General features: G+C 40.1%; 1 protein-coding gene across 3 annotated transcripts in view; it reads left to right on the top strand.

Annotated features, from left to right (window-relative positions):
- The window catches only part of ccny (cyclin Y), a 38952-nt gene that overhangs the window by 9936 nt on the left and 1954 nt on the right, over positions 1–27062 (top strand). Inside the window, exons 2-10 of one of the 3 annotated variants that reach the window (XM_042399808.1) lie at positions 12375–12449; positions 16194–16214; positions 17621–17655; positions 18565–18665; positions 18778–18813; positions 19027–19084; positions 19455–19574; positions 23343–23509; positions 25653–25815. In XM_042399808.1, the coding sequence (XP_042255742.1) occupies positions 12375–12449; positions 16194–16214; positions 17621–17655; positions 18565–18665; positions 18778–18813; positions 19027–19084; positions 19455–19574; positions 23343–23509; positions 25653–25815 (776 nt within the window). Of the gene's footprint in view, positions 1–12374; positions 12462–16193; positions 16215–17620; positions 17656–18564; positions 18666–18777; positions 18814–19026; positions 19085–19454; positions 19575–23342; positions 23510–25652; positions 25816–27062 lie in introns of all 3 variants that reach the window. The other 2 variants (XM_042399810.1, XM_042399809.1) reach the window with 2 other exon arrangements.

Genomic DNA, 27062 nt, shown 5'->3' with positions numbered 1-27062 from the left:
GTGATTATGGTGCAGCAAATGTGCCATCTTTTTTTTATGAAGAATGGGAGAAAGATGTTGTTTTCCATTGTATTTTAAGTCACAAAATGATAATGCTACTCTTGATCTTTGAGGGCATACTGAGTCTATCCCAGCACATGTTCTGCAGAGAGGCAGGCTACACCTTGGACAGGTTGCTAGTCTGTGTCAGCTACCCTAATAACTACAGTACATATGTGTGTACCAGTGCCTTTATGCATCACTGATAAAAGCCATTGTTAATCTAGTGTGTTTATTTGTGTTGGTTTATGCATGTGTGCTAATGCTTGTATGTGGGCATGTGTGTGTGCATGCCAGCATTTGCATGCGCGTATGCCTTGTGTGGAAATGTCAACACAGACAGAGTATGTCAGAGCTTGGCACAGATGGCCTTACTGTCATCCTCAGCTCCTTCCACAGCTTGACACCGGATGAACCTCACAGAGAGAGAGAGGGAGGTTTGGATTAAACAAGTAGTTGTGAGGGGAAGATATAGGGTGGTGTCAGGTTAATGCATCACAGGGCGATCATAGTTGAACAGCGTTCACTGGCAATCACTTCTCTAATATTTGTGTATCTAACTTTTAGGGCCAAAAAGCACTTTTGCTTTGCTTTTGCAACTGGATTCAGAAGAGCTGTACTAGAATGAAAAAAGAGTGTTAAAGGATAGCGGCAATTTTACTAGTTTAATTCCTTTGCATTAGAGTTTGTATTGAAAAAGGATGCTAATGTGCATTATCCTACAATATCATTGAGCTCAAGCATGTCTAACTCACTCCCTGCAGACACGGTGATATTTTCAGACTTTTCTCACAGACGTAACTGCTGTCGATCCCTACTAGCGGTGCACGGATCATGTTGTGCAGGGGCAGATGGTCAGTAGCAGGAGAGTAACTTGGGGGGTCATGTTGCCTTTTTAAGCATTACACGTCTGTTATAATGAAACATGCATCTTTGTTACCCTCACATGTCCTCTGATCCCAGGAATGAAGCCATTGATCTCAAGCAGCCATGTACATATGTACCGTACATGCTATTTTAAAGAAAATTAAAAACATAATCGTTCTTTCCTGTGAGCAACTATTCAAATTGTTTGTTTTTATTGCCCATCACTCCTGTGTTCTACCTCATTTTTTTATTTTTAAATCCTCTCAGTGCTGTTGCCTCTAATTGGCCATTTCCCTCCCATGTGTCAGCGCTCATAGGACCCAGCTGTCTGTCCACTCTTTACACCATAATTGCTGTCCCCCAGTGTGTCTGTACTGATGAACTCCATGACAGTATTTTACCACAGTCACGCCTCTGTTGTGTGTGTGTGTAGACGTGTATGTAGTTACACTAAATGTTTTAAAGTTGTGGCATTTCTCAACATATTGGACAGCAAGGGTTGCTTGTTTTATGATGCCTTTTAACTCAGCTTCCACACATTCAAACTGTAAAATTAGATGTTTTTACTACTTAATTCTTTGTACTCTGTCACTCACCCAGAAAAGAATGACTTCCATTCTCCATCAGTGAAACAATGAGTGAAGGTGTGTACACTGTATAAAAGGGCAATTCAGTGTTCTCTTTACTAGTGCTCTGTGTAATACATGGTCACTACTTTATCAGGCTCAATAAGACTCAGCAGCAATTAGTACAGTGTAGTGTACAAGCAGGTGGGAGAAGCAGAGGAATAAAGCAATAGAAAGGAAGAAAAAGATAGCAAAGCCCGGCTGTCTGTCTTTGCCTTTGATGGGCCTGCCTCTACCATCTGAATCGTTTCAAGCCAGCGTTGCCTAGTTACAGCGAGCAGAGGATGCGGGGATGGGAGGAGAGAGAAAGAGGGAGGGTGGGTTTATGGCTCTCGGTTGGGTGCAGAGTAAATGAGTCCTCTCCCTGTCCATGGACTCTCCAACCCCCTAACATCTCTCTGTTCTAGCTCTCTCTTTCTCTCACTCTCACTATTTCTCACTCCTTCTCTTATACACAACACATGAAAACATAAAATCATCTTTTTCTCATCTGTTTTTTGAGGGTGGATACATGTCAGTACACTACAAGTTATGTTCACAGATGTGAAGAAAGTTCTTTCCAAAACAAACTGTTGTTTCTTCCAAAGGAGGTACTGCATTTTTTCTGGAAAACACCACATTCTTAGTGTTTAGGACAGCAAATATGAATGCTTACATGGTGAGTGTAGGCTGAATCACTGTAGTGTTATATCAGCAGACAGTAGAGAACAGCAGAATCCACATTTAAGTGGGGCAACTTGAAGTCTCAGTGTCATCAATGATTCTATAGTTTTTAAACATAGCTTTGATAATCAGATGGAATTGTAATAGCTGATGTAACAATGTTAGATTAAACTTGAATGAGACTTCAGTGCCTGGAAAATATATGAGTTACTTGCCTGGCTAAATTAAGTGTCAATAACTATGTGGAGCCACTCTTTCCTTGCCTTTGCAACATCTTTTTCTCTCTCCATCTGTCCTTGCAGCATCATTCACCGCTGCCTCTTTTGTGCCTCTCCTTGGCAAAGCTTCCTTTATACTGCAAACATGACTTTTGTATTTTGTTATGTGTTCTATCAACAGCTTTTTACAGTGCTTCAGTGCTTTTGTGGTGAACAGTTCTCCTCCTCTTTATTCCTCTTCTTTCTCCTGTGCTGTTTCATGTCAGCTTCACCTAATTACAGCCATCCTTCAAGTTTGAAAGTAATCAACAGCAGCGCTCCACATCCGACACATCAGTATACACAGCCAGGTACACCGCCAGTGATTGTGACTGTGACACGTCACTCTGATGGATCGTAGAAATTTTGGGTTGAGTGGATGTTTTCATGTAGTCCTCCAACACGGCGCTTTTATTGTAGTTCCTCATGAGGTTTTTCCTCATGTGATTCCAGGATGTCTTCCCCTTACAGAACAGGATGTGGCTGTGCAGGCAGACAGGAGGTGTGGCGTGTGTTTGGTACATCATGTGTAAAAACTAAACCTACCTGATGCAAGTGTGTGTATGTGTGTCAATGGTAGGATACCTCAAGACTGTGACAAACCTTGTTCAGAGTTATGGCAAAAGCAGCACAGATATTTCAGATTAATGTGATACCATTACTTTCTTTTTTTCTTGAACTGATACATTATTAACATGAATACTGACTTCTCCATGTGAGTGTAGCGTCTCAGGATCGATTCAGTTTAAGTGAAGGCTCATAACTGTGTTTTTCTCCCATAACACATTTTTTGCTTCCTATTGTAAATATTATTCCAATCTTCACAAAACATAGTACATACCATATGTTAGTGACCCCAAAGATAAGCTATGCTTAGTTTTTCTTTTACTCCTACCGCTTGTCTGTAATTGGTTAAATACTTAAACTGTGATAACTCTTAATAGCATCATCCAATTGCTACCAAATTTGGGAATACTGTACACACATGGACGCTGAACAATTTTGTACAGTTGGATGCAATTTCACCCATATGTGGCACCACCGTAAAAACAAAATTGCTGCAGCAGCAGCTGGCAGCAGTCACAGGCATTTCTCTGGAAACGCACATTCTAGTTGTGTCGAGTGTTTTGTAAGCATCTTTTGGTGTTTTTGGGGGCACAGTGAAGTGATGAAAAGAAATGTAATGATGATGACTTCCGTTCCTTGAAGGAAGGGACAAAGCATATAGTACAGAAAATGATGTGCCATACTATATGTGTTGTACTGTAGCAATACATGGAACAAAACGTCATGACAAACTTTTTTTTAATGGTGTGGTGAATTTTTTTTGGTGTGATGATCAAAATCAGAGGCTCATGACCACACACACACACACACACACACACACACACACACACACACACACACACACACACACACACACACAAGCACACTTATTTAAGTAGATCCTGTGGGAGAGGGAATATGTTTTCTGTTGAGTTGAGGTGAAATGTCCCTGACTCATTCCCCTACCATCTTCTTGTCCTTGGTGGCTTTTCTTTGATAAAAGCTCAGCGCTTTTCCTCTGACGAGTCTGCATCACTGCACTGAGTTTGGCAGATGTCTGCGATCAATGTTTCGAGCTTAGAGGTGGTTTAAGCTGTTAGGAAGAGCTGTGATGGTGCTGCTGGGGTGTTGCTCCCGTGTTTTTTTTTGTGTGTGTGTGTGTGGGGAGAAAGCAAAAAGTAAGCATTTCATTCACTTCATTTTTCATTCATGTGGTCTCTCGAACAAAATTTGTCTCCCTTGAATTTTAGAAACTGAAGAATTTTGACAATCTGCCTTCAGTGTGTGGCAGGAATTGAGGTTGTTTGTTTTGATTTACACACCACAGAATTTTGGCATGATAATGTTATTAAGGTTAGGGATGTGCCATATCGTATGTCATTCATGATAATATAGGTATAATTTTTATTATGATAAAAAAAAAAATCATATTGTGGTAATGGCAGTATTCCAACTTGTTGACATAATGACATCATACCACTATGCACAGCAAAAACAAGCATGTCTGGCTTCAGTTCATTTTCGCATATCAGCTCTCATGTTCATCAAACAAAAAAACTTTAATTAGTAAAATACTAAGCGTGATATCAATACTTAGTGGGATGACGGATGCTACAATTATAAACTGAAAGTGTCTGCTCTGTGACTGTCTGCAGCAGCAGCCGGAGCCGTTACTCAACCTGTCCTCTCGCTCCGCAGTGGACAGCTTCAGTTTCGGCAGTGCTGCTACACGGAGAACAGGTTCAGCTGACAGACAGGACAGAAAGTTTCGGTGGAGCTCCGGTTACACTGCGATTTAACGTTTCTAAACAAGATTTTACCAGCTGATAACCGCAGGAACAGACAGCCGGAGAGTTAATAAGCAGCAGGGTGAGATGCGATGAGGATATCTGTTGTTTTTGTGGCTGCCAGCTCTGACTTCAGGCTTGTTTAAATGTTGTTGCACTGTTTGTCTTCCTCTCATTATTACTATTATAGGTCAATGAGCAACTCCTGCCTCACACAGCCACGCTCCCCCCTCCCCTCCTCTCCGTTCCCCTCCTGTCCCCTCCCCTCTCCTCTCCTCAGCCCCTCCCACCCCCCTCTTGCCCACTTTTTAGTATTTTTCAGAATTATGCAGTGGGTGGATTTAGGCTCAGACCTAGGGGTGCAGTTATGCTTTAAGTATTTTTAATGTTATTCTTATGTGTACAGCACCTTGAGTTACAACTACTGTATGACAAGTGCTATACAGATAAATAGACGTACATAAAAACAAACATCTTAAAAATGCTGGGATGTCCATGTCTGATGGTTACCAGGTGTCATACAAATTAAAAGCCTTCTAGTGTTTCAAACACGTCCAGTCTTATACTAGGTTTTGACCTTGTGCTGTTGATTTCCCTTTTTCCTTTCTTCTCACATTACAGCACATACACAGGAGTGTTATCAGGGCCAAATCACAGCATGATGTGGTGTAGCGGTCATAAAGTTTGCACTGTGATAAGTATCAGATGAAAATTGCTTGGCTTTTCTACTCTAAACTGCACTCAGGAGGCTGGTATACACTAGAAAACAGATGGCTGAAATTCAAGGTGAGACAAACAGAGTGAAACAGTAGCCAAATAGGGCAAGAGCTTAAATGGTTGAAGGTAAATCCAGACACGGCATGACGCACCAAGATACTTCATGTATTAACTGAGGGACAGCTTGCCTTTGCTTTGCTTCATAAACTGCAATTTGTACTGATATCTCATGAGAAACTGTTCAGTAAAATACTGGTTGAGTGAATTTAAAATACCAAATCAAATATCAGTGGTCGAACCAGATTGCATCATTTCAAACAGCAACAAAACAGTTTTAGCTGATGTTATAAAAATAGCATCCAGTGTGACACTATCTAGAACCATGCAACACCGTGTTCCTTTTAACACGTCTATTTTCAAACACCAGCTACATCTTGTGCTCTTTTCTCAAACACTCCATTACAAGATGTGCTGTGTGCTTCTTATCTCAACCATGTGGGCGTACTGTTTGATAGCATGCTGTTGACAGCCGGGCAGTGCCGTGCTGCACCATCTGGATTCCTTCAGGCTGGCACCTCTCAGCAGGGCAGCCAAAAACCAGCAAAGGGTCTTCCTTTCTGGGCTGATGTTGCACCCTGAAGCCAACCTCATGACAGGCTATGAGGGCATAAAGACAGAGTGCTAGCTAGCTGTTAACCACAGTCATACAGCTATTCTTGTTCACAGTATAACCACTGGCATCAGTTTCTTTTTGCACTGGAGGTGCTCGCAGCTGATTGAGGTGATGCTATGGAGGAGGAAAAATGAATTCAACCAGCTCGATCGTCTATTAAGGCAAGCAATAGGATTCATTTCTATATTAACATTCTTCTAGAGAAGACAGCAAGGATTTACTCATGTTTTTCGTCAGGTGCAATATAAAATGTAGCTCAATATTAAGCTGACAACTAGTTTTGACCGAAGTGGCTGCCTTAACCAAACATTTTCAAATAAAGCAGAGAGTATATTTTTCCTGAAGTGATTTATTTCACGCTGTCATTTGCAGTGATCTGAGCAACGCTGTCATTAGACAACAGTTTCTCATGAAAAATGTAAAAAATATTTTTTTGAAATGCAAACTTTGCACTGATAAAACTGATCAAGTTATAAAATGTACAAAGATTCCCATCTTAATGGAAAATAAATGTTTGTACACCGATGATATAAAAATCCATCAATCAGCCCTGCTCATTGATTTGCATCATTGCCCACAATGGTCTAATAGAAATCTTAAAGGGAGAGCTACCTTGGTATAAACAGTAGAGTAAAATCTCTGACAGTTGACAAATATATATTGTCTCATGGTATGGTATACATCATCATATCGCCCAGCTGGACCCTCTATTTATTATTGTATGATTGTGCACTCTTACACGATTGTTGCTGAAAAGACAATTCCCAGATGATAGATTTCCTTTACTTTGAATGGAACACTGGAAGAGGTGTATTCATTTATCAGAGGAGAACCATGAGAAGAAGAACAATGAGATGGGGCCATTTTAGTGTCTAGTTTCTTTTGGTTTTGTCCCTCATCTTTCCCATACTGTAGGTGTGTTCATTGTGTGCTCTGCAGGGATTCAGTAGGAGTGTATATCCCTCCACTCTTTGTTCAGCTTATACCTCTCTAACAATGTGTAACCACCACCCCCTACTTCATTTCCTCTCCACTTCCTGAAACGCAGGAAGTTGGGTGCTTTCGTCCACCCCAAGGTTGGAGAAAAGTAGAAAAATGGGGAGGGTGGAACCACACCAGAGGTCATAGACATCATCCGTAGAGAGGGATACAGCCTGGGTCTGTGGATAGTAAGCTTCCTGTCTTGAAAATGTTACGTCATGAGGAATCCAGAAAATCAGATTTACTTGCTAAGTTATTTAAAGGCATTTTTAATAGTTATCTAATATCCTGCCTCTTAAGGCTGTAGAAATTTCAGCTTTTAACTGTTATTTGCAACTGATGTGTTGCAGATGTGTGTGTGTGTGTGTTGAGCTGTATGTGCAGCATCATTAACCCACCTTCAGTTCTCCTTCACTACTCTTTGCTTCTTCCCACACACCCATCTTGTATTCAGTATCGTGTGTCACTTCCTCCTACATCATGTGTCCTTTGAGGCTCTTCAAGTGGCTCTCAAACATAAAAAGACAGTAGTTCAAAAGAGTTTGGACACAATAGCTGTGGCTTGCATGCGTAACCTGCAGTGTACCGAAAGAGGCTCTGTGATCTCAGGCATGCTCTGTAGTTATCAGGACTTAGTTTGTTTTAATGGTAGATTGAAACTCAAGCTTTCCATGAACCAGAGTTTGACTCATTTTCAGGAGGTTTCACACTGTAGCTGGTTGCAAACTGACCTCATCCCTTCCTTTCATTTCTCCTCACTTTTGGTTTCATTTCTTATTTTCCATTTCTCATATCCTCTCCTCCTCTACATTCCCACTCTCTCTATCTCCCTTTTTGTTTCCTCTCTTTTCTCCTTTCCTCTCCCCTCCTCTCCTCTTTTCTCCTCTCTGTCAGTCATGTTTCAAATATATCACTCTCATTACTTCATTTTTTGCTCTCTTGCCCCTTTTGCCCCTTTCTCTCTTATTATCCGTCTCTCTCTCTGCATCTGTTTCTCACTCTCTCTAATAGTGTATCTGGGTGTTGGTCCTTTCTGGCCCTTCCTGTTTCACTGACATCATCTAAGAAACCAGGAAGCTGCCGACGGGGTCACCACCCCACACTGCTTGTCTGTGTTGAGTTTTAGTTTAGTTTCCTCCCCTGCTTTCAGTTCATTCATTTTTTTCCCTTTGGTTATATTGAGATTTTAGGAGTTAAGATTACAAGTTGAGTTAATGCATAAACTAGACCAGAACATGATAATGATCATAACCTTATGTTTCATCTAAAGTTGTTCAGGATATTAAATCACCTCACCAGGGTAGCATAAAATTCAAGCAACCTTGAGGACATAGGTGGAGACAACGGAGAGACCAAGTGGGAGAGACAGAAGCTTCTAGTTACGGATTATAACGACCAATATAAGCAGCGCTCTGACCGTTTCCTGAATTTGTTTTGCCTGGCTGTGTATTTTGGTGCTAAGCACAGCACACACGGTGCACAGGTGGGAGGAGAGGAACAAACAGGTGGTGGGGGAGGGGAGGGGTTTATTCAGTGAAGCATTGAAAAGCAAGTTGTTGGTGTTGCTGTGCTGAGAATAGATGTCTCAGAACCACATCTGTTTCTGAAGCAAAGTCACTCCGCTGACACGTCAGTGATTTTATCAACAAGACTAAACTATATTCTGTCAGCAAATGCACAGAAATGCTTCAAATATAAATAAAGTGTATTTAATCAAACACTCCCCAGCTAATAGACACGTTTAAATTGGCATAAAAAATATAAAGTTTAATATGGTTAAAGCTTTAAAAGTAGTCTGCATTGATTTATAAATTAATATGACTGATTCTGACAGTATTTGTTGTCCGCAGCAGTTTTATACTGTATGAAAAGCTTCCCCTTCAGGTCATCAAATCCCTGCAGCCATCTGAAGGCAGCAGGACACATATGTTAATTAATCTTCAGCCTCTAAACACTTCAGACTGGTCAGTTAGAAGTCTGCATTCTTCCTTTAATGTGGGAGACATCGGATTACCCGAGCTCTTTAATCCTGTGTGTCATGAAACTTCTTTCCAACTTTGAAATCTTCTTGAAATGCCTCATAATGCTAATACTGTTGCATCATATTTTGCAATATGATGTGACAATTAACAACATGAGATAGAATAGAATTGAGACTGAAAAAGCATTAGATTGATGTGATCATATAAATGGCTTCATCAAAGTATTTTTTTTATTTTTTATTTCTTTCTTTAATTAATTATTAAAAGACAGCAACAGGTTATGTGTTGTGTTCACATGGTGCTGCCCCACCTCCACCCCCACCCAACTGCTTACTTTTAGCCTCTCCAAGCATGATGTCCTGGTGCCGCCTGTGCTTCAGGATATAATACCAATCCACTGTTCAAACAGTGGTTCTCTGTTTCACCAACCACAGCTATGAAAAACTACCGGCTCAGAACTGCTCTTTGTAAATTTGTTCTTTTGAACTAAACAATAAAAACTCTCAGCAGCATGTCTCATCCTTTGGGATTTAATCAGGGCAAAGAACAAGGACACAAGATTGATACTGATATATTCAGAGATTTTTACATAACAGACATCTGCCAGGTGACAGTGTCTGTGGCTAGTTCTGGTTTGGCACGTACACATCAATAAGGGAGGACAGTGTGTTACAAGAGAAGTTTAAAGCTGAAAGGTGATCTTTTAAACAGACATCCATGTTGTTTGTGTTTTGATGTAGAAATTTATATGGATGAAGCAACAACCATCTTTACCTGGAAAACAGAAAAAAGAAATGAAGGCTGTGACAAGAGAGAATTACTTTCAAAGTCCCTTAATTACTTCAGAATATGAAAATATTGTTGATGTGTAGACTTTTTAGAGTTTTAGATTATTGTATTTATTTTCCATAAACACTCTAGCTGTGAAATGATCCGTCAATGAACTGATCATTTGTTCGACAGTCAGTTCTCATAATCAAGCGAGGATTTGAGTCATTTATCATTTATCTCAAATTTGAACATGTGTGTGGGCGCACAGACCAACTATTTATGTATTGAATTAAAATGTGCTATATCAGGATATGTATCGTTATCGGGATATGAATGAGCTATATCTGGATATGAGATTTACTTTTAACTTTCTTTTAAAAAGTCTGAAATAAAAATTTCTCTTGATTACATTGCATGCATGATTATAAGGCAAATTGTATTCCTCAGGATTAATTTGCATTGTTGGACTAATACAATGCTCACAGTCACTCCAAAATGTTATTAAACTTCAAACCTGAATGTTTAACACAGGAAAAGTGAGTTTTGTCTTTCTCAGGGGAAGATATAAATGTGCACAATTATTTGGCAACTATTAGTGTGCAGACTTATAAGGCAACTAAATTACAAGAAGAAATTTCCCCACCTCACTTTTTTATTCTGACAATTAAATAACATTTTTGGCCTGTCAAAAATATTCAGTGACCAATATGACCACCCTACTTTTCAATAACTGCCATGAGCCTTCTATTCATGTAGTCTGTCAGTTTCTTGATCTGTTCATGAAATGCTGTTCAAAGAGGTGTATTGTCTTCCTTCATTGTAAGTCTCATGTTTGAGAAGGGCCCACAAGTTCTCAATAGGATTTAAGTCAGATGAGGAAGGAGCCAGGTCATTATTTGGTCATCTTTGAGGCCTTTGCTGGCTAACCAAGCAGTGGAGTACTCGGATGCATGTGATGGAGCAAAGTCCTGCATAAAGATCATGGCCTTCTTGAATGCTGAAGACTTTTTCCTGCACCACTGCTTGAAGGAAGTATCTTCCAGAAACTGGCAGTAGGTTTGGGAGTTGATTTTCAGTCCATCTTCAACCCGAAAAAGTCCAACTAGCTCATCCTTAATGATAACAGCTCATACCAGTACCCCTCTTCCACCTTGCTGGTGCCTGACTCGAAGTGGTGCCCTGTGTCTATTAGTGATCCAATCCCAGGCCCATCTCCATCAAGAATCACTCTCATTTCATCTGTCCATAAAACCTTTGAAAAATCTGTCAGCAGGTATTTCTTGACCCAATCTTGACATTTCGACTTGTGAATCTTATTCAGTGGTGGTCGTGTCTCAGCCTTCTTTACCATGGCCATGTCTCTGAGCACTTGACACCTTTTACTTCTGGACACTCCGGACAGGTTCTGTAATATGGTAGCACTGGAGTATAACTGGCTCCAGGTAGCTCCATCTTTAATTCTTCTCAACTCTTTTGCAGTTAATTTGCACCTTTTCTTCTCCATGCGTTTTTTTGCGATGTTTGATAGTCCGGTTGTCACACCTCAGTAGTTTAGCTATTTCAAGAGTGTTGCATCTGTCTGAAAGGTATTTTACAATTTTTGACTTTTCAGTGTTAATCTAAGGTGTTAATCACTTGAGGCCACACCCTCCCTCATTACACAACCTGAAAATGATTAAATCCAATAAGCATTCAAGTTTATATGGTTCTGAGTTGGGAAATGTGAATAGAAATAATGATAAGGTCAGAATACTCACTTGCCTGATAATTGTGCATGTAGTGTGAATGAACCCTTGTCAGAGAGAACACCTTGTGGCAGATAGCCGTACCTGCAGCACCCAGTTTTAGACTCGGAAGACAGAAATTGCACAAAAAGGCTGTCAAGTTCATCAGCTATTGAATGTTAAGATCTTTTGCTTGTGATTTATTGCAGTTTCTGCCAGTCACTGTCTAAGCTGGTGGTTGATCCTAGGTGGTATGTGTGTGTGCAGACAATGATCTAAAACAAATCTATACCTTTCTGCTGTGTTTGCTTAGCGCATCGATTTACAAACTGCTGTTTACACAGCGCTGGTGCAGCTTTACTGTCTGCTGACAGATTGTTTTTCCATTCAGCTAAGTCCATTACAAGAGAGGTGGTTAACCCCTAAAGCCAGTCCCACACTTTAACCTCAAATGAATTTCATTCTGCCATGTGCTGTAGTTATTCTGGTAAAACGTCATCGCTTGATGTTCATTGCTTATTATACCAGAGCTCTGCTCATCTGCTGCTGCTGAAAAAACATTAGGAAGATCATAAACTTGTTCAGCTACTAAACAATCAGTATGCAGACTCACAGTGAAATTGATTTTGTACTAGAGGTGTATCCTGGTTGTCCTGGTTTTCCAAATGACATGGAAATCCATTTGAGCTAAAACGTAATGAACTGCTTGTGAGACTTAAATTTTCTGTCCTCTATTTTCAGATCTGCCCATGGAGTACAATCCCTCAGATCATCCTCGGGCCAGCACCATCTTCCTCAGCAAGTCACAGACGGACGGTGAGCATAGCTGTACGAGCACCTTGTATTTCTCTTCCACCTATGAATGTTTGAAATGTCATACTCCTTGGCTTGCAAAAGGACTTTTGCAATATGACCAGTATGATGATTATGATCTGGTGTTCACCAGATCATAATCATCATACTGGTCATATTGCAAAATTCTTATATTCCTCTGTTCTTATATTATATTCTATTCTTATTCAGCTGATAAAATTCTTATAGCTTATATCTTGATGGCTCCAGGGCCAGTATATGCATTCCATCTGAAGTCTGTAGAAAAATGTTCTGTACAAATTTAAAGCACTGTGCAATTATGCATGCCTTATACATTGTTAATACCTTGATGAAATGGCATGCAACCAGCACCAGTCTATTACATAATAAGTAAGCAAACTCAGATGTCAAACTACTTGGTTACAGTTTGGTATTCTGCAAAGCTTCCAACCCACTAGCAATGTGGACTGACATTCTGGGAACACTTTGGACACACACAGTTCAGACAGTTCCATCAAAGATCTTTATATTTTAAAGTTTTCTTGCCACTTTATATCAGGGAACTCAGTCCATTTTCACAAAAATTCTCTATCTCCGTTGGCCCTGAAACTACTAAACATGATATTTACCACCATGTGTGCTGGTTGCACACATTGTAATATTTGCCATTGATCCTCTAAAATGTGACCCCTTGTTGACAGAGGACATTCAAAGAGCAGCTTTGCCATATGTGGTAGATTGTGCATCAAGCGATAAAGCAGCCTGTGTAAAATAATTTCTAAGTATCTTTATCTTTCAAACTCGTGCAAGTCAAGTGATGACATGTGCGGCCTAGTTTGTGGGAAAGCAAGCTGTTTCATGGATGCAGGGATTTCAGATGTGGAACTACACAAAAATACATTTGACCTAAACGTATCATCCACCATAAAGGCGCTGCAGACTCCAGTGAAAATACTTCATACTAGCAGCCCTCATCAGATTTTTTGACATTTTTTTCACATGGGGGTGTTTTGATCATTTTTCTGTATCTGCTGTCAGGCAGCGAGACTGATCCTGTAGTAGTCGGCACCTCCCAGAGTGGCAGTAATATCATATTTTAATCAACTGAAATGTGATGAAGTTGTTTTTGAGATTAATTTTCAGTTTAGACATAATCTCTTTACTGTGATGATAAGAGGCTTAATATTGTTCCATTTGCACACACTGAAGAAAAGCCGGTTCAGCTGAAGAGATTGTAGCCTGAAGGCTGATGTATTGATCTGATATTAGGTACTGATGCTCCTTATCAAGCTCGTGTGTGAATGCTTGCTGGCCTATTTTCTCAGCATATTATACAGACCAGACAAGTCTGATGCTAAAGCTGAAAACATTACTACTACTGAGTAGGGGTGTAATGGTTCTGAAACTGAGGCCAAAACTGCAATATAAACGTCCACGGTCAAGAGGTGGTTCCATCTTCCATCGTGTCCCCCCCCAAACCAACTGCCACCACAGCCACCCCATTGAGCTCTCATTACATTACTAACTAGTGCAGAGCCCATTCAAAACGTGCCTGTTTGGAACAGGCAGATTGCTTGGCCTCCGGCCGCTACTTCAACACATAGAAAAATTACTAGGTACAGTTGATGTAAGTATAAAGGCTACACTAACAACATGAAAGAATTTAACATTCTATCAAACATAGATGTTATAAATAATAAGTTGGCTAGTCAAATAGTAAATAAATGTTCTTTTCTCATTGCAAGTAGCCTAAAAGAAGGGCTGCATTTAAAAATAAAATAATGTGCATCCTAAAATAAAGTGGATCGATCAAATTTGGCTCTTCGTTGTTCCTGTTTCCCATTTTCTGTGCCTTGAGTTCGGATTTGAGTGGGTGTTTCCTCCAAAGATTTGTGCTTTGTCTGTTGTGGTGCTTCACAGTCTTGGAGCATATGAGACAAACTGGTTTTGAACTGCCTGTGGAAGTATTTCCTTTATTTTACACACATAACTCCAGTCATTGTGTATTGGGCTCTGAGTGCTTCCAAAATGCAGGTGACATACGCTAAACCATGTACTTGAATGCCTCCTGTGAAGACACAACCGTTCACGTGTTGCTGATCTGCTAAACGTGCAGCTCACGCTACACTTTCTGTCTAGACACGGGGTCAGAGTGTCCATTCTTGATTAAAAGCTCTATTTTCGCTGTCTACTTTTCTCTTTTTAGAGCTCTTTTCTCTGACATGTGTCACACCTCGTCTCTGGTCTATCCCTGACATGCTCGAGTCAGTTGGCAGAGCTCCGAAGCTCCGCCCTGCACCTGCACAGAGTGGAGCGGCTTGCTAATTGCTTGTTTATTCAAAGTTTATTAATATTGAACATATCACATTTCCAAATTGCACCAAATTTGACACTACACTCCCTTGGGTCCCCAGCCATGCACTCATCAAGTGTGAAGTCAATTGGATGAACAGCTCAAGAGATACACGAAGGACATACATACATACAGAGATTCCTTCCTTTAGTAGAGAGATTTAGCAAAACTCACACAATCCCTTGCAAAATGACTCATTTCATTATCAGAATTTGATCCATTCTGATAACATCTGGAAAATCTAGAAGAGCCGTACAATTAGATTATTTTGTCTCCATTCAAGTTGCGGAGGGCTAACCAGAAGTTAGCAGGTGGAGGTCTCTTGCGCGGATTACCATAATTACTGGTAATGCAGTAACAAAAAATTAACACAGCCAACAGTAGCAGATCAGAAAACAAGGAGGCTTCGTACTAAAATATGAGCAAATATATCAAATTTTCAAATGGAAATAAAGTCCTCTAATATAGCAATATAAGCCTGCTTCCAATCCTGCAGTTGAGGTAAATAAAGGTAATTTTGTTTACTTAGTTAATATGTAGACTGGTGTTAAAGGTTCTCTTTGTAAGAATCAGAAATTTCTTCTCATTAGAGACAGAGGTGGCTGTTAAGTGAGCTGCAGTCAACATCCTGTCGCTTATGCTCACTCACATGCTCGCTCAGCAGCACAAGACTATTGCAGGTGATGTCATTTTCCTCGCTTACACTTCTCATAACATAAGATCTCTAACGTTGTGTTTTGCACCGTGTTTCAGCAAAGCATCTCCCACCTCCCAGTCAGTCAGCTCCCCCGTTTTTGCTGTGTTGTAGTGTCGTTATGCAGGTTGTTTGTTGATGTTAGTGGGAGAGAGGCAAGGCAGTCGGGGGCGTGAAAGAACGTCACATCCTTTGAATTTTCATGGAAAATCCAGCCTGAGTCCTTCACATAGAAATCAGTCCACAGTCTGGCACAGACAACTGAGAAAGTCAGAGAAGGTCTCATTTTTTACATTATGTAACAACTTGTTCACTCATTGACAATAAAGAACAATTAATACATATTGCTTCAGATTTATAAAAATTGCTTCACAATTCTTAAACATAGAACCTTTAAGAGAATTGTTTTTTATTTATTTATTTTTGTCTGTGTTCTTTAGTTCTTGATATTCCAAATTGTAGTTGATTTAATAACCCCCTCCCCACATAACTATTATGTATCTGTTACAACAAATAGCTACATCTGCAGCCAACATGTTTGCTAAATGATTATGTCCTTTAAGAACCACCTAACATTTCATTTATATACTCTGCACAATGGGCAATTTTTTCCTCTCCAAACTTGAACCAAAGCCCAATGTGCATATCTATGTATGTCAAAAACAAACATATAGACAACTTGGACTTTGTGTTTTTTCAGTTGCTGTGGCCAACAGGAGAGGTAAGCATGAATATGTCCGGTGTCAGCAGGCAGGAAGCATTATGTTGTCTCAAGCTGTACTGTATGCTTGTACTTGATATATATTGTCTTCTGTTCGCAGGTGATGTGCCTTCGCTGCTGATATCAGTGCATTTGTGTTTGTGCTTATGCTCATGTTGGTCTATGAGATGTACCACTACTACATAGTGTTGACCAAAAAACTGTATTTGGTTACTGAAATGATACGCCAACCTTTTATTTTCCTCATCAGCAGTACTTGAGAAATCTTTTCTATTGAGGAGGTGTGAATGATTGTGTTTTGACAGGAGCATCACAGCACATTGTTTAGACAGATGTTTAGATAGATGTTATCAGTAATATTTTTAAAAATCCATTCAGGATTGTGATTTTGTTATTTTTTTTCACTAAAATATCCAGCCCTAATTATGACGTAAGAGACTGCTGCTTTTTGCTAGAAAGCAGCGCACACAGTCACGACTGCTCATTGGAAAAAACGTGTCCATTAGAGAGTGTGTGTGTGTGTGTGTGCTTGTGTGTGTGTGTCAGAGAGGTGAGAGACAGACAGCACTAGGTTGAGAGGTGGCAGACAGCTCACTACGTCACTGTGTGTGTGTGTGTGTGTGTGTGTGTGTGTGTGTGTGTGTGTGTGTGTGTGTGTGTGTGTGTGTGTGATGCTGTGTGCTCTGCATCTGCTCCAGTTTGCTTTGCCAGCGATCCTTTCCCCCGTTGTGTGTTCTCCTACATCAGAGCGAACATACACACACACACACACACACAGACACATATGGATACACAAACAAACACCGTCGCATGAGCGCTGACACACAGCTGCGCTTGTGTGTTGTGCCATATTTAGCCTGACACAACATGGCACTCTGTGAAGCGAGCTCCACCGTATAAAACTAACAAATCATTACATCCATTAAGCAGAATTAGCATTGCAAATAACCAGATTTGTATCACCAGAAAAAAAAAGGAACCAGACTAGCTCAAATGACAGTCTCCACTTAAATTAAACAGTCACTATACTTGATTTAATTTGGACTCATGTAGGCCAAATTGATAAATGGATGAATTAATTAGCACATACTCATTCCCACACATAAGACACATTTTTCAATTGAACAGGAGGAGGGAAAAGCCACTTACAGGCTTTGAAAAGTTCTTTACTCCATTAAAAATGCTATTTGCTGAAAATGCTTTGCTTTGTGTAATGCAGTGCAGAATAATTAGGGGGAAAAAGCTGTTCTCCCAATATTTGCTCAAAATCTATAATGAAAGGGAACTTATGAACCCTGGATAAATGCTGCTCCCTGTCTGTCAGGGTTTGGTATTGCACTGATACTGAGCCTCAAGTGTGTGTTGCCTGGCAGCACTGACACCTGTCTCTCCATCTTCCTTTTCAGTTCGAGAAAAAAGGAAGAGCCTTTACATCAACCATGTGAGTAACATAAAAGACACTGACACATCAAAGGGGCAGCAGTGGGTCTTAATACCTCATGCAAAGGCTAAAGACCATGAAAGTAAAATTTATTATGTAACTGTCAACAGATTTAACATGTCATTTGGTAGCGTAATACATTTGTGACTATCGTGAGTGTGCAAATGGTAATTTTACTGTGTTATATTTTTTGCAAGTTCACACACATTTCGGAGAACAAGGTAAAGTCCTTAAAAGTAATCCAACACTTTTTTATCATTGAGCCTCTCTCTTTCAAACCTCAAAGTCCATTAATGGTCTTACTCATCATGTGTGTGAGTTAGATGTCATTATTTAGATGTAGTGAGATTGTAGTAGCATCAGTTTCATCACATCATGGTGCAGATCATCTTTGTCCACCACTCCCTCAGTCCCAAGTGCAGGAATTTGGTGCAATTTTTAGAATAAACATTGATGTCGCATTTGCCCAATTCCTTGAGGAAAGAACCATCTCATCAACACTTTTGAATGAACAAATTATGTATCTAAATGATAAAAGAAGTACTGTAAGGGAGAAAACAAAGCTTCTGTGACTCTTTATAATGAATATGAATGAAATGCTCTTGACATGTTAAAGCACTGGTTTAATAGAAGGAACAGATTTAGGGCAAAATGAGTCAATGAAAATAAAGTGTTTTTCACTAAATGGAAGTTTGGGGGTTGTCTAAAGATGCGCTCCACCATAACTGCCATTCCCACATGCAAGCATGTCAGGCACTGATAGAGGACAGACAGAATTAGTTTGTGGGCTTACAGGTGCCCTACTTTCCATAGCTGTTAGCAGGCCTTTTGGCTGGTCCAAGTATGACAGAAATAGAGATTGACGTGCATGTGTGTGTGTTTGTTTTTCTGTTTGTGTGTCAACTCCAGCATCATCCCGGCCCAGTGAGACGAAAGTACAGCTCATGCTCCACTATATTCCTTGATGACAGCACTGTCAGTCAGCCCAACCTCAAATACACCATCAAATGGTAACTTCATAAGTGTCTCATTTAAAATTATTATTTAATATTTAATCTCACAGCGATGAGAGGTTTTACTGTAGTTTGTAATTCTCTTTTATGTCCTTTTTTGTCTCAACAGTGTAGCCCTCGCAATATACTACCACATAAAGAACAGGTACGATAAATAGTTTCATCCATTTCTGTCAGTTTCCACAGCCCTGCATTAAATCAGCAGACAAAGCCCATGCAGGGCTCAAAGATTCAGATAGGGGCCCATATATGGCTTACTGAACAGGGAATATCTTAGAAGATCAAGTTATTAATAGTCATATATTACATTTTTTAAATTTATAATGTAGACTAATGTTCTGTCTGTTTGTCATTCCAGAGAGGTCGACGGAAGAATGTTGTTAGACATTTTCGATGAGAAGCTGCACCCGCTCTCGGTAAGGCCTTAACTGAAGATACATTTCCATTACACGAAAGCTGTAGAGCTGTCAGGATTCATCAGCACGGCAAATCACACACGCTGATGAACAGCAAATAAGCCTGCATGGATCAAACGGTGGGGAAATCTGTCTGGTAATCTCAGGAGCCATCTGGAGCATTCAGATGTGTTTTCACTTCAATTCTTCCACTTAATAATTGCACATTTTCAGTACAAAAATTTACCACAGTACCTAATGCTCACTGCTTCATATCCAAATGTTGCAATCACTCCATTCAAAAATAAGACTGATTCGTAAGAACTATTGTGAAAGCTCGTATTTCCATTTTGGCTAACGATGTTTTGTTGTTATCTTCTATTTACCGCAGAAGTCTGAGGTTCCTCCTGATTATGACAAACATGATCCTGAGCAGAAGCAGATCTATCGCTTTGTCAGGACGCTGTTCAGCGCCGCGCAGCTCACTGCTGAGTGTGCCATTGTTACATTGGTGAGTGTGTGTGTGTGTGTATGTGTGTGTTTTAGTGCTGACACTAGGAGGGAGTGTTGCTTCCTTATTCTCTTGTGTCATGTACTGCCACCTTCTTGTTGCCTTTTCTCTCATTTATTTTTGGAACACAATTCTTCTCGTGAATCATATGAAATGCTCACTTGATCCCTCTGGAGAATTTTTCCCAAAAAAGTTGAAATGAACTAATTCTCAAGAAAATTGGAAAGTAACTCAAGAATTGCGACAAGATCAGTTTGAACTGTGCAATTTCCTGTCAGGATTACTTTGGTGTGAAGTATGTCTGTGCCTGTAGCAAGGATATCATGGCACTTTTTGTACAGTAGATTCACTCTCCACAACTGACTGACATCCTGCACTGCTCTTACTTCTCATTTCTTTCTCCTTCTATCCTCCCCTGACTTTTTATTTTTATTGTACTAACAGTTTCATGTGTTTTGTCTGAAATATTGTAAATAGAACAAATGTTATTTATGTTTTTATCTAATTATACACTTAAAGTATATTTGTGGGATGATTTAAATAAAATATAGCAATTTAGTGTAGTTTAGAATAACTACTGTAATACACTCTTAAATGTACTTGTCCTATTTTACTTCTTATATATACGCAGTAGTTTCCTAACTTTAATCAGCCGTGTTCAGTTGGGAAAAAAAGCAGTCTTTCCCTCCCACTCATCTGCCCTGAAACATCTCTTTCAACACTTGTTGCTCTGGCTGACATGTGTGTCTCTGGAGACTGGGAAGTGCAGGGTTAATATGGCTGGACTGGTGGCCTAGTATTGGGTTGCTCCATTTCCTGACAGATGCACATATATGTGAACTGCATATATATGGGTGGGTGTGTCCAGACATTGACAAGAAAGTGAATACATTGACATACTGTGTTTATGAGAGTGTCTGTGTCTTTATCCATGTACAGGTGTTCTTAAGCTAAAATGTTACAGAATCACCCACACACACGCACACACCACCTGGCACATGGCCTGCCTCTTCCTGTCCTCCAGAGTAAAGTTTGGCATGCCATCAGTAATTGAATCGGGCTGTTGGCTGGTGGTTATGGGCTTAGCTTAGCTGACACAGCTAACTTTAGACAGGGGACTGGAGATTGAAGCTGGGCGGCTTTCTTCCCTTCTCAGTCATTACATCATATGATAGAAAAGAGAATGTCTCTTTTGAGGATGAGGAAACATTTCAGAAATCAAAGAGCAAGAAAGTCAACATGTCTACTTTTGTGAATCGTTGCTCAGACATTCCAGCAGAAGGCACCAAGAACATGACACACACAGGAACATTGGAACAGGTGAAGCTACAGCTCCTCAGGTCAAACTAGTATTACTGGAGCCATTTTCAGGGGGGCAGAGGTCATTCATCGGCATGTCACACACTAACTATTAGTTTAAATGAGTTTAGAAACATTTACCTATATTAAGATAATTATAGATGTTCCATTTTAGACCTGTGTGTTTAAAGAGGGACTGCTGCATTTTGCCCTCCATCTGCTCTAACTGGATAGTCATGCACTGGTAGTAGAGAGTAGATGAATATTTATATAAGATTAGATAGGGTTACTATACTGTACACTATTATTACTGGATCAGTCTTATTCTCAATGGTCTCAGCAGGAGAAGAAGAAGGTAGAAGCAGAAGGTAGGTCAGAAAGTGATTCTCAGTGGTTCGTTGTTGAAATGAGGAATACTACATATAGAAAAAACATGAACAAAAAAGGACATAAAAGCATGAAAGTAGTGTACATATGAAAGATGGTATGTTATTTAATGTTTCTGATCTCCATGGAGACCCGTTGCTCTGTCTAGTCCCAAACCTCATCTGTGGCAATGGCCTGAGAATCATAGCATTAAATCATTTGGGTTTCATCTGATGCACAGGGCTACTGTTTGCCCACCACACAACCTCAGGATCCTTTGTTGTGCTTGTTTGTATAGTTTTCTCTCTGTGCTGTTGCATTCATAACACTCAGCATGTGGTGGCTCTCATTTCATGCGGGCTTTCTTCAGTGTTTGCTGCCTGCTGCCAGATCAGTGTATATGTGGTGTCTGTTGGCAGGCTTAGGGCCACAACAGAGATAGGTTAACATTGCCCGCAGGCACAAAGCCCAACCCAGCATGACTTGTCCAATTAGCCACCTGAGCTGTGCTAGTGGGCAAGTCAAACCAGGTTGCAAAACAGGATGAAAGAATATTTCACTCTCTTCTCTTTGACTCTCTCTTTGTCCAAACCACAAGCTACCATTACCATGTAATAATTAGATGCTAATGATTATCTAGCGGATGACCGTCTACTTTCCAACACTGTTCTAGGATTCTCTTAAGGTTTTTTTTTATGTCACTCAATTCTGACAGTTCTGCCACTGTGCAGAGTCAGGCAGAATTATAAAAAGTGGGATGTGCAGTACATTCCCCTGATGGAAAAAAGTACAGCATCTCTGCAAACCAGATTTATTTGTCAAACTTGTCATCTGAGATGACAGAATTCAAATCCTTAGGCTACTCTAACTGGTCTGAATTCAGACTGCTGTTGAGCCTGCAGTTCATTTCACTTGTGGAAAATAAAAAATGTAGTCCCCAGGGAAAAATCACAGACTTTTTGAAAAACTTTTGAAAATGTTAAAACAAATTAATTCTAAGAAACTCTTAGAAACCTAAAACTAAACTGACACTGAAATAAAAAATACAGAACTACAAAAAAGGGGGAAAAAACCTACATAGATTACATATAGTATGTTTGTGTCTACAGAGGAGAAAACAACAGATTACTGCAGAAGAGAAAAATGAATTTGATTATTTGGGAGCATGTACTGTGAGATATTTGAGCTTTTATGGGAAAACTGTGAGGTATCACTGCCACTAGCAAGCTAGACATTTAGTTGTCTTCGCGCAGCAAATCACTACAGCTTTAGAGCTTGACAACGACTATAAAATCTAATAGAATACACTCTCTCTTAGATTCTAACAAAATGATGATCAATGGATAAAAAGCATCAGTACAAATATTCCGACATGTGAGGAGCAGGTGCCTGTGGGCTCAGTGTGCTTTGTAATCTGTAGACTGTGGGAATTTTGGCTACTGAGAGACAGAGAAATGGAAATGCTGAGAGAGGCAGAGAGACAGAAGGGTTCTATCGACATGGATATTTTATGAGCGAGCTCCAGGGAAGTTGGATTTCATCGGCATCTGACATCTTGTTATTGTGGTTTTTACCTGGAGGAGGAGTAGGCAGGAGACTGCAAAACAGTAAAACAACACAATAACTCTGCAAATGAATGAAGGCAGGGAGAGCAGAGGGTGACTAAACACAGGAAAAAATGTGAGGAAATGCTAATTACACAGGAAATGGATGACACATGGAGATTTGTTTTTAAAAATTGATATGATTTTTTAATATGCGTCATTTACTGGATTGTGTATTCTGATATATGACATGACTGGAGAAAAACACATGTTGGTACCAGCATGGTGGTGTCAGAAATTAAAAGGTGGTAGGCCAAATGTTAATGATAATGCCATCTGAACCCGTGTGTAGAACATTTTAATGTATTAAAATGAAGTCCTGACCTAGTTTGGTTGTCTATCATTTAATTTCAAGATCTTGTTCTATTGATGTTATTATACTGTGTTCATGAGATGGAAGGAAAAGACAGTTATTTATGCATCATTTTGTATGTTCAAAGAAGTGGAAAACAGACACATTTTCTGAGGTATTTACGTGTTATACATTTCTTTATCCAAGGTGTATTTGGAGAGGCTCCTGACCTATGCTGAGATCGACATTTGCCCCGCCAACTGGAAGCGTATCGTGTTGGGAGCCATCCTCCTGGCATCCAAGGTCTGGGACGACCAGGCGGTCTGGAATGTCGACTACTGCCAAATTCTCAAGGATATCACTGTGGAGGACATGTGAGTTGCTGCAAACACATCCAAAATACTGCACTTTATTGATATGAAGGTAGTCAAGGAAGACTGGACTAGATTGAGGTCAGTAATGCTAGGTGTTAGCAGCTGGTGCAAATGGTTATTGACACAGTTGGCATTTATAGCATATATTGTTCCTGAAGCTACATTTCCTCCTGCATAACAATAATTATTAAGCATGACATTTGTTATTGATTTTTATGTGTCTTTGTTGAAGATGACAGGAGGTGCACTCTGTCATGCAGCAGGACTGCATTGAAATATTTACAATAAGTAGCATGTAGCTTTAATGGCCAGATTTCAGTTAGATTGCATGATATGTTGTTTTTTATGATACACTTGATACACTTTATAGCTTGGTAGTTTAAGTTTATGCTGAGTTTATAGCCAAGAATTATGCCAAAGATCTAAAAGCTATAACGGTCTCAGAAAATATCTGGTAGAGTTTAGTGACAAAAGAGGTGCATTATACATTATCACTGCTGTGTAGAAGAGGTGGCAACACCAATCAGCTGACTCCTTTTCCTTCTGTAAAAGCAGTGCTCTGCGACGCAGCACTGCACTGATCTTATGATTGTGAAAACAGTCTGGAATGCTTCCACCACACAGCTTCTCTCAAAAGGAAACTGGCGTCCTTGTGTGGGAGGTGCAGAATCACTTGACAGAATATACCATACAACGACTTAAATAAAAATTAGCATGGGAGCACATGCAGCATATTTTCTTAGCCTGTTTCTCTGGCTGCTGTCGAATGTATTTTGGGTATCACATACACAAGATAGGATCTGTTCTTGTCACATCAATCTCTGTGTCCAAGCCATTTTTATTCATCTTTCCTTGTTGCTACTACACTTGCCTTAACCCACATTTAGTGACTAACAATCAGAGTCCTTATTTGCTGAGAATAACCTGTGTTTGAGGGGTCATCCTGAGTTCAAGAGGCGTTGAGAGGCACATACATGGAGGTCTAGACCTCCTTGATCACAGTGCTTATGTTGGGCTTATGTTGGGGAAGCATCTTGAGCTTGAGGACTCACCACGCTGTCCTATATTCCACATCCGTCTCAAATCATCAGGAATTTGGGCTGGATTATTCTAAGGAAGAAACACGATGCTGCAGACGTGTTGCTACTGCTACGACCTCTCACCCCCGATGCCTTCACACTCTTTCTGCACCAGTGCCTGTATACTCCTGTCCTTGGGCTCAGAATTCACACAGCCATGACTGTGGTCCACCTGTTTAGGACTCTTTCCAGTGAGAGGAGCCCAGCATGTGGCTCTGCTATGCTCCCATATGGCAATTTACCGGACAGTGACTCAGTATTTGACCGCAGATTTCTTTGGAAGATCAATTTTAAATCCCTGCTCGGAAGCCTAGTCTGCCGAATTCCCCCTTCCCACCCGAGTAGACACAGATGACTGTAGATCCACATTGGCTCGACTGTAAAATTACAAAAAGAAGTTGATGAGAATAGCTGGGTGAGTGCCATGGCGAGATAAAAAAACAGCAGCAAGCATGAGGCAGAGTTGGGCTACAGTGAAGTCTAAATTTAGCTGGTGTGTTGCTGCGTGCCTGTAAATGTGCGTGGGTGGTGAACAAAGGCTAGGAAGAGGAGATGGATAGTGCTTCTTATGCAGGTAACAATGCAAAATGAAATGGTCATGACTGAAGAGAAACAAATGAAGGCATCTGTCATCACACTGAATAAGGGATCACAGAGCTGTTGAGCATGAGGCGACTCATGACAATAGCATTTTCAGGGTGTGGGATTAATATTTTCTTACACATAAAGCTCAGAGCTGCAGAGCTTACTTAGATATCACTCCCTTTCAGTATGAGGGAAGGCTTATGTTTGGTGGGTGCATTGGGGATTTACTTAGTGTATGTGTATTGGTACTGTACATAATAACACCCACTGTCGGTGTGAGGTGATGGATTTGCCAGGATGCTCTCATGTGGTCTGACTAGTATTACTGTCATTTCTCTGCATTCATACAGGATTTCTTTGCAGACAGAAATGGAATTTTAATGTTCTAAGTAACTTTATTTCAATCTCAGCTACATCAGGTTTTTTAGTTTGTCAAAAGGCTCTTCTCTCAACTCACATATACTGTCTTTCTGATAAAGGAATGAGCTGGAGCGTCAGTTTCTGGAGCTGCTGCAGTTCAACATCAACGTGCCGTCCAGTGTCTACGCCAAGTACTACTTTGACCTGCGCTCCCTGGCTGAGGCGAACAACCTCAGCTTCCCCCTGGAACCCCTCAGCAGGGACAAGGCCCAGAAACTAGAGGTGAGCAGTACACAGAAATACTGGAGACAGAGTTTGATTTTGGAGCTCAAGACATACAAAAAAAATGATTGAAAAATAAATCTCACAACGTGTCCTAGTTAATTTATCAAATCTGAACCCAATTTATCGTGGGCTGTATGTGAAATGCAGTACAATGAACCAAGTCCAAGTGGGTAATTAGTATTTTGAAGTGCCTCAGCTTAACACACATGCACACAAAACACATCCTCTGCCGGGTGAAGGACAGGATGTAAGGCCGTGTTGCTGTGTAATTAGCTTCACTGCCTCATCATCTGTCTCTCCCCTCGTCCTTATGCCTTACTCCGGTTCATTTGAAGCAAATCTCAGCAGCAGCGATGATGCATCATTGACCATTTTTCTCTCCCTCCAAAAGACTATATCAAAATTGTAGTGTGTTGACAAGTGTTTGTCAATAATAGATATTTTACAGCACACTATTCGCATATGGAACAGACCCATTGGTAATGTTATTAATTCTACCTGTGCTTTTTTTTTGCACTTTTTCTCTTCTAGTTTATTTCAGTTTTGCCAAACAGACTTGAATGAAGTGTTGTCAGAGCAGGGAACAGAGGTGGTCAAACATTTTGCAAATGACATTTGAAAGAATAAGATGAGGTCATTGGTTAATGTGTTGCTGTTTGTTACATAGAGTAACAGTAGCTCCAGCTGGTTTAGTATACCAACAGTGCTCTTTGTTTGGTATGCTAAGACAGCACTTTGTTGTCACATGGATACACAGGAGACCTGTGCTTTTCTTATGCTGACAAGTCAAAATGTCTGCTGTGAAAAAAGTGTAATTATTTGCCCAGTAAGTGTGTTACTAGAGTATGGTAGTAATGGAATGGAATTTTTTAAAGATAATTTTGATGATTTTAGATTATATGCTGTTTATCTTTTAGTGTAGAGAAAGTTGTCCAATAGAGATTGATTGATGTTTGTTTCTGGTCTTTAAAAGAAGTCAAAAAGGATTTAAGTTTGAAATGATTTTAGCATGCAATTAGAGTTTTGTGTGATATTTTTTATTTTGCTTTTGACTGTTTGGGTTTTGTTCACCCACAGTTATTGTTGTTAATGCTGGAATTTAAACCATGATAATTAGATAACACTATTTGTCTGCTTATAAAACTTTGTGTTTTGGAAGTGTTTCCTGTGTTTGATTTGGATTTTTGTCTCACTACTGTCAAGTTATATAGAAAAAAGATTCAGGACAGAAAGATCACTCCATT

The sequence above is a fragment of the Thunnus maccoyii genome, chromosome 21 (assembly GCF_910596095.1).
Source record: "Thunnus maccoyii chromosome 21, fThuMac1.1, whole genome shotgun sequence".
NCBI lineage: Eukaryota > Metazoa > Chordata > Actinopteri > Scombriformes > Scombridae > Thunnus > Thunnus maccoyii.
This window is presented reverse-complemented; position numbering and strand designations above follow the sequence as displayed.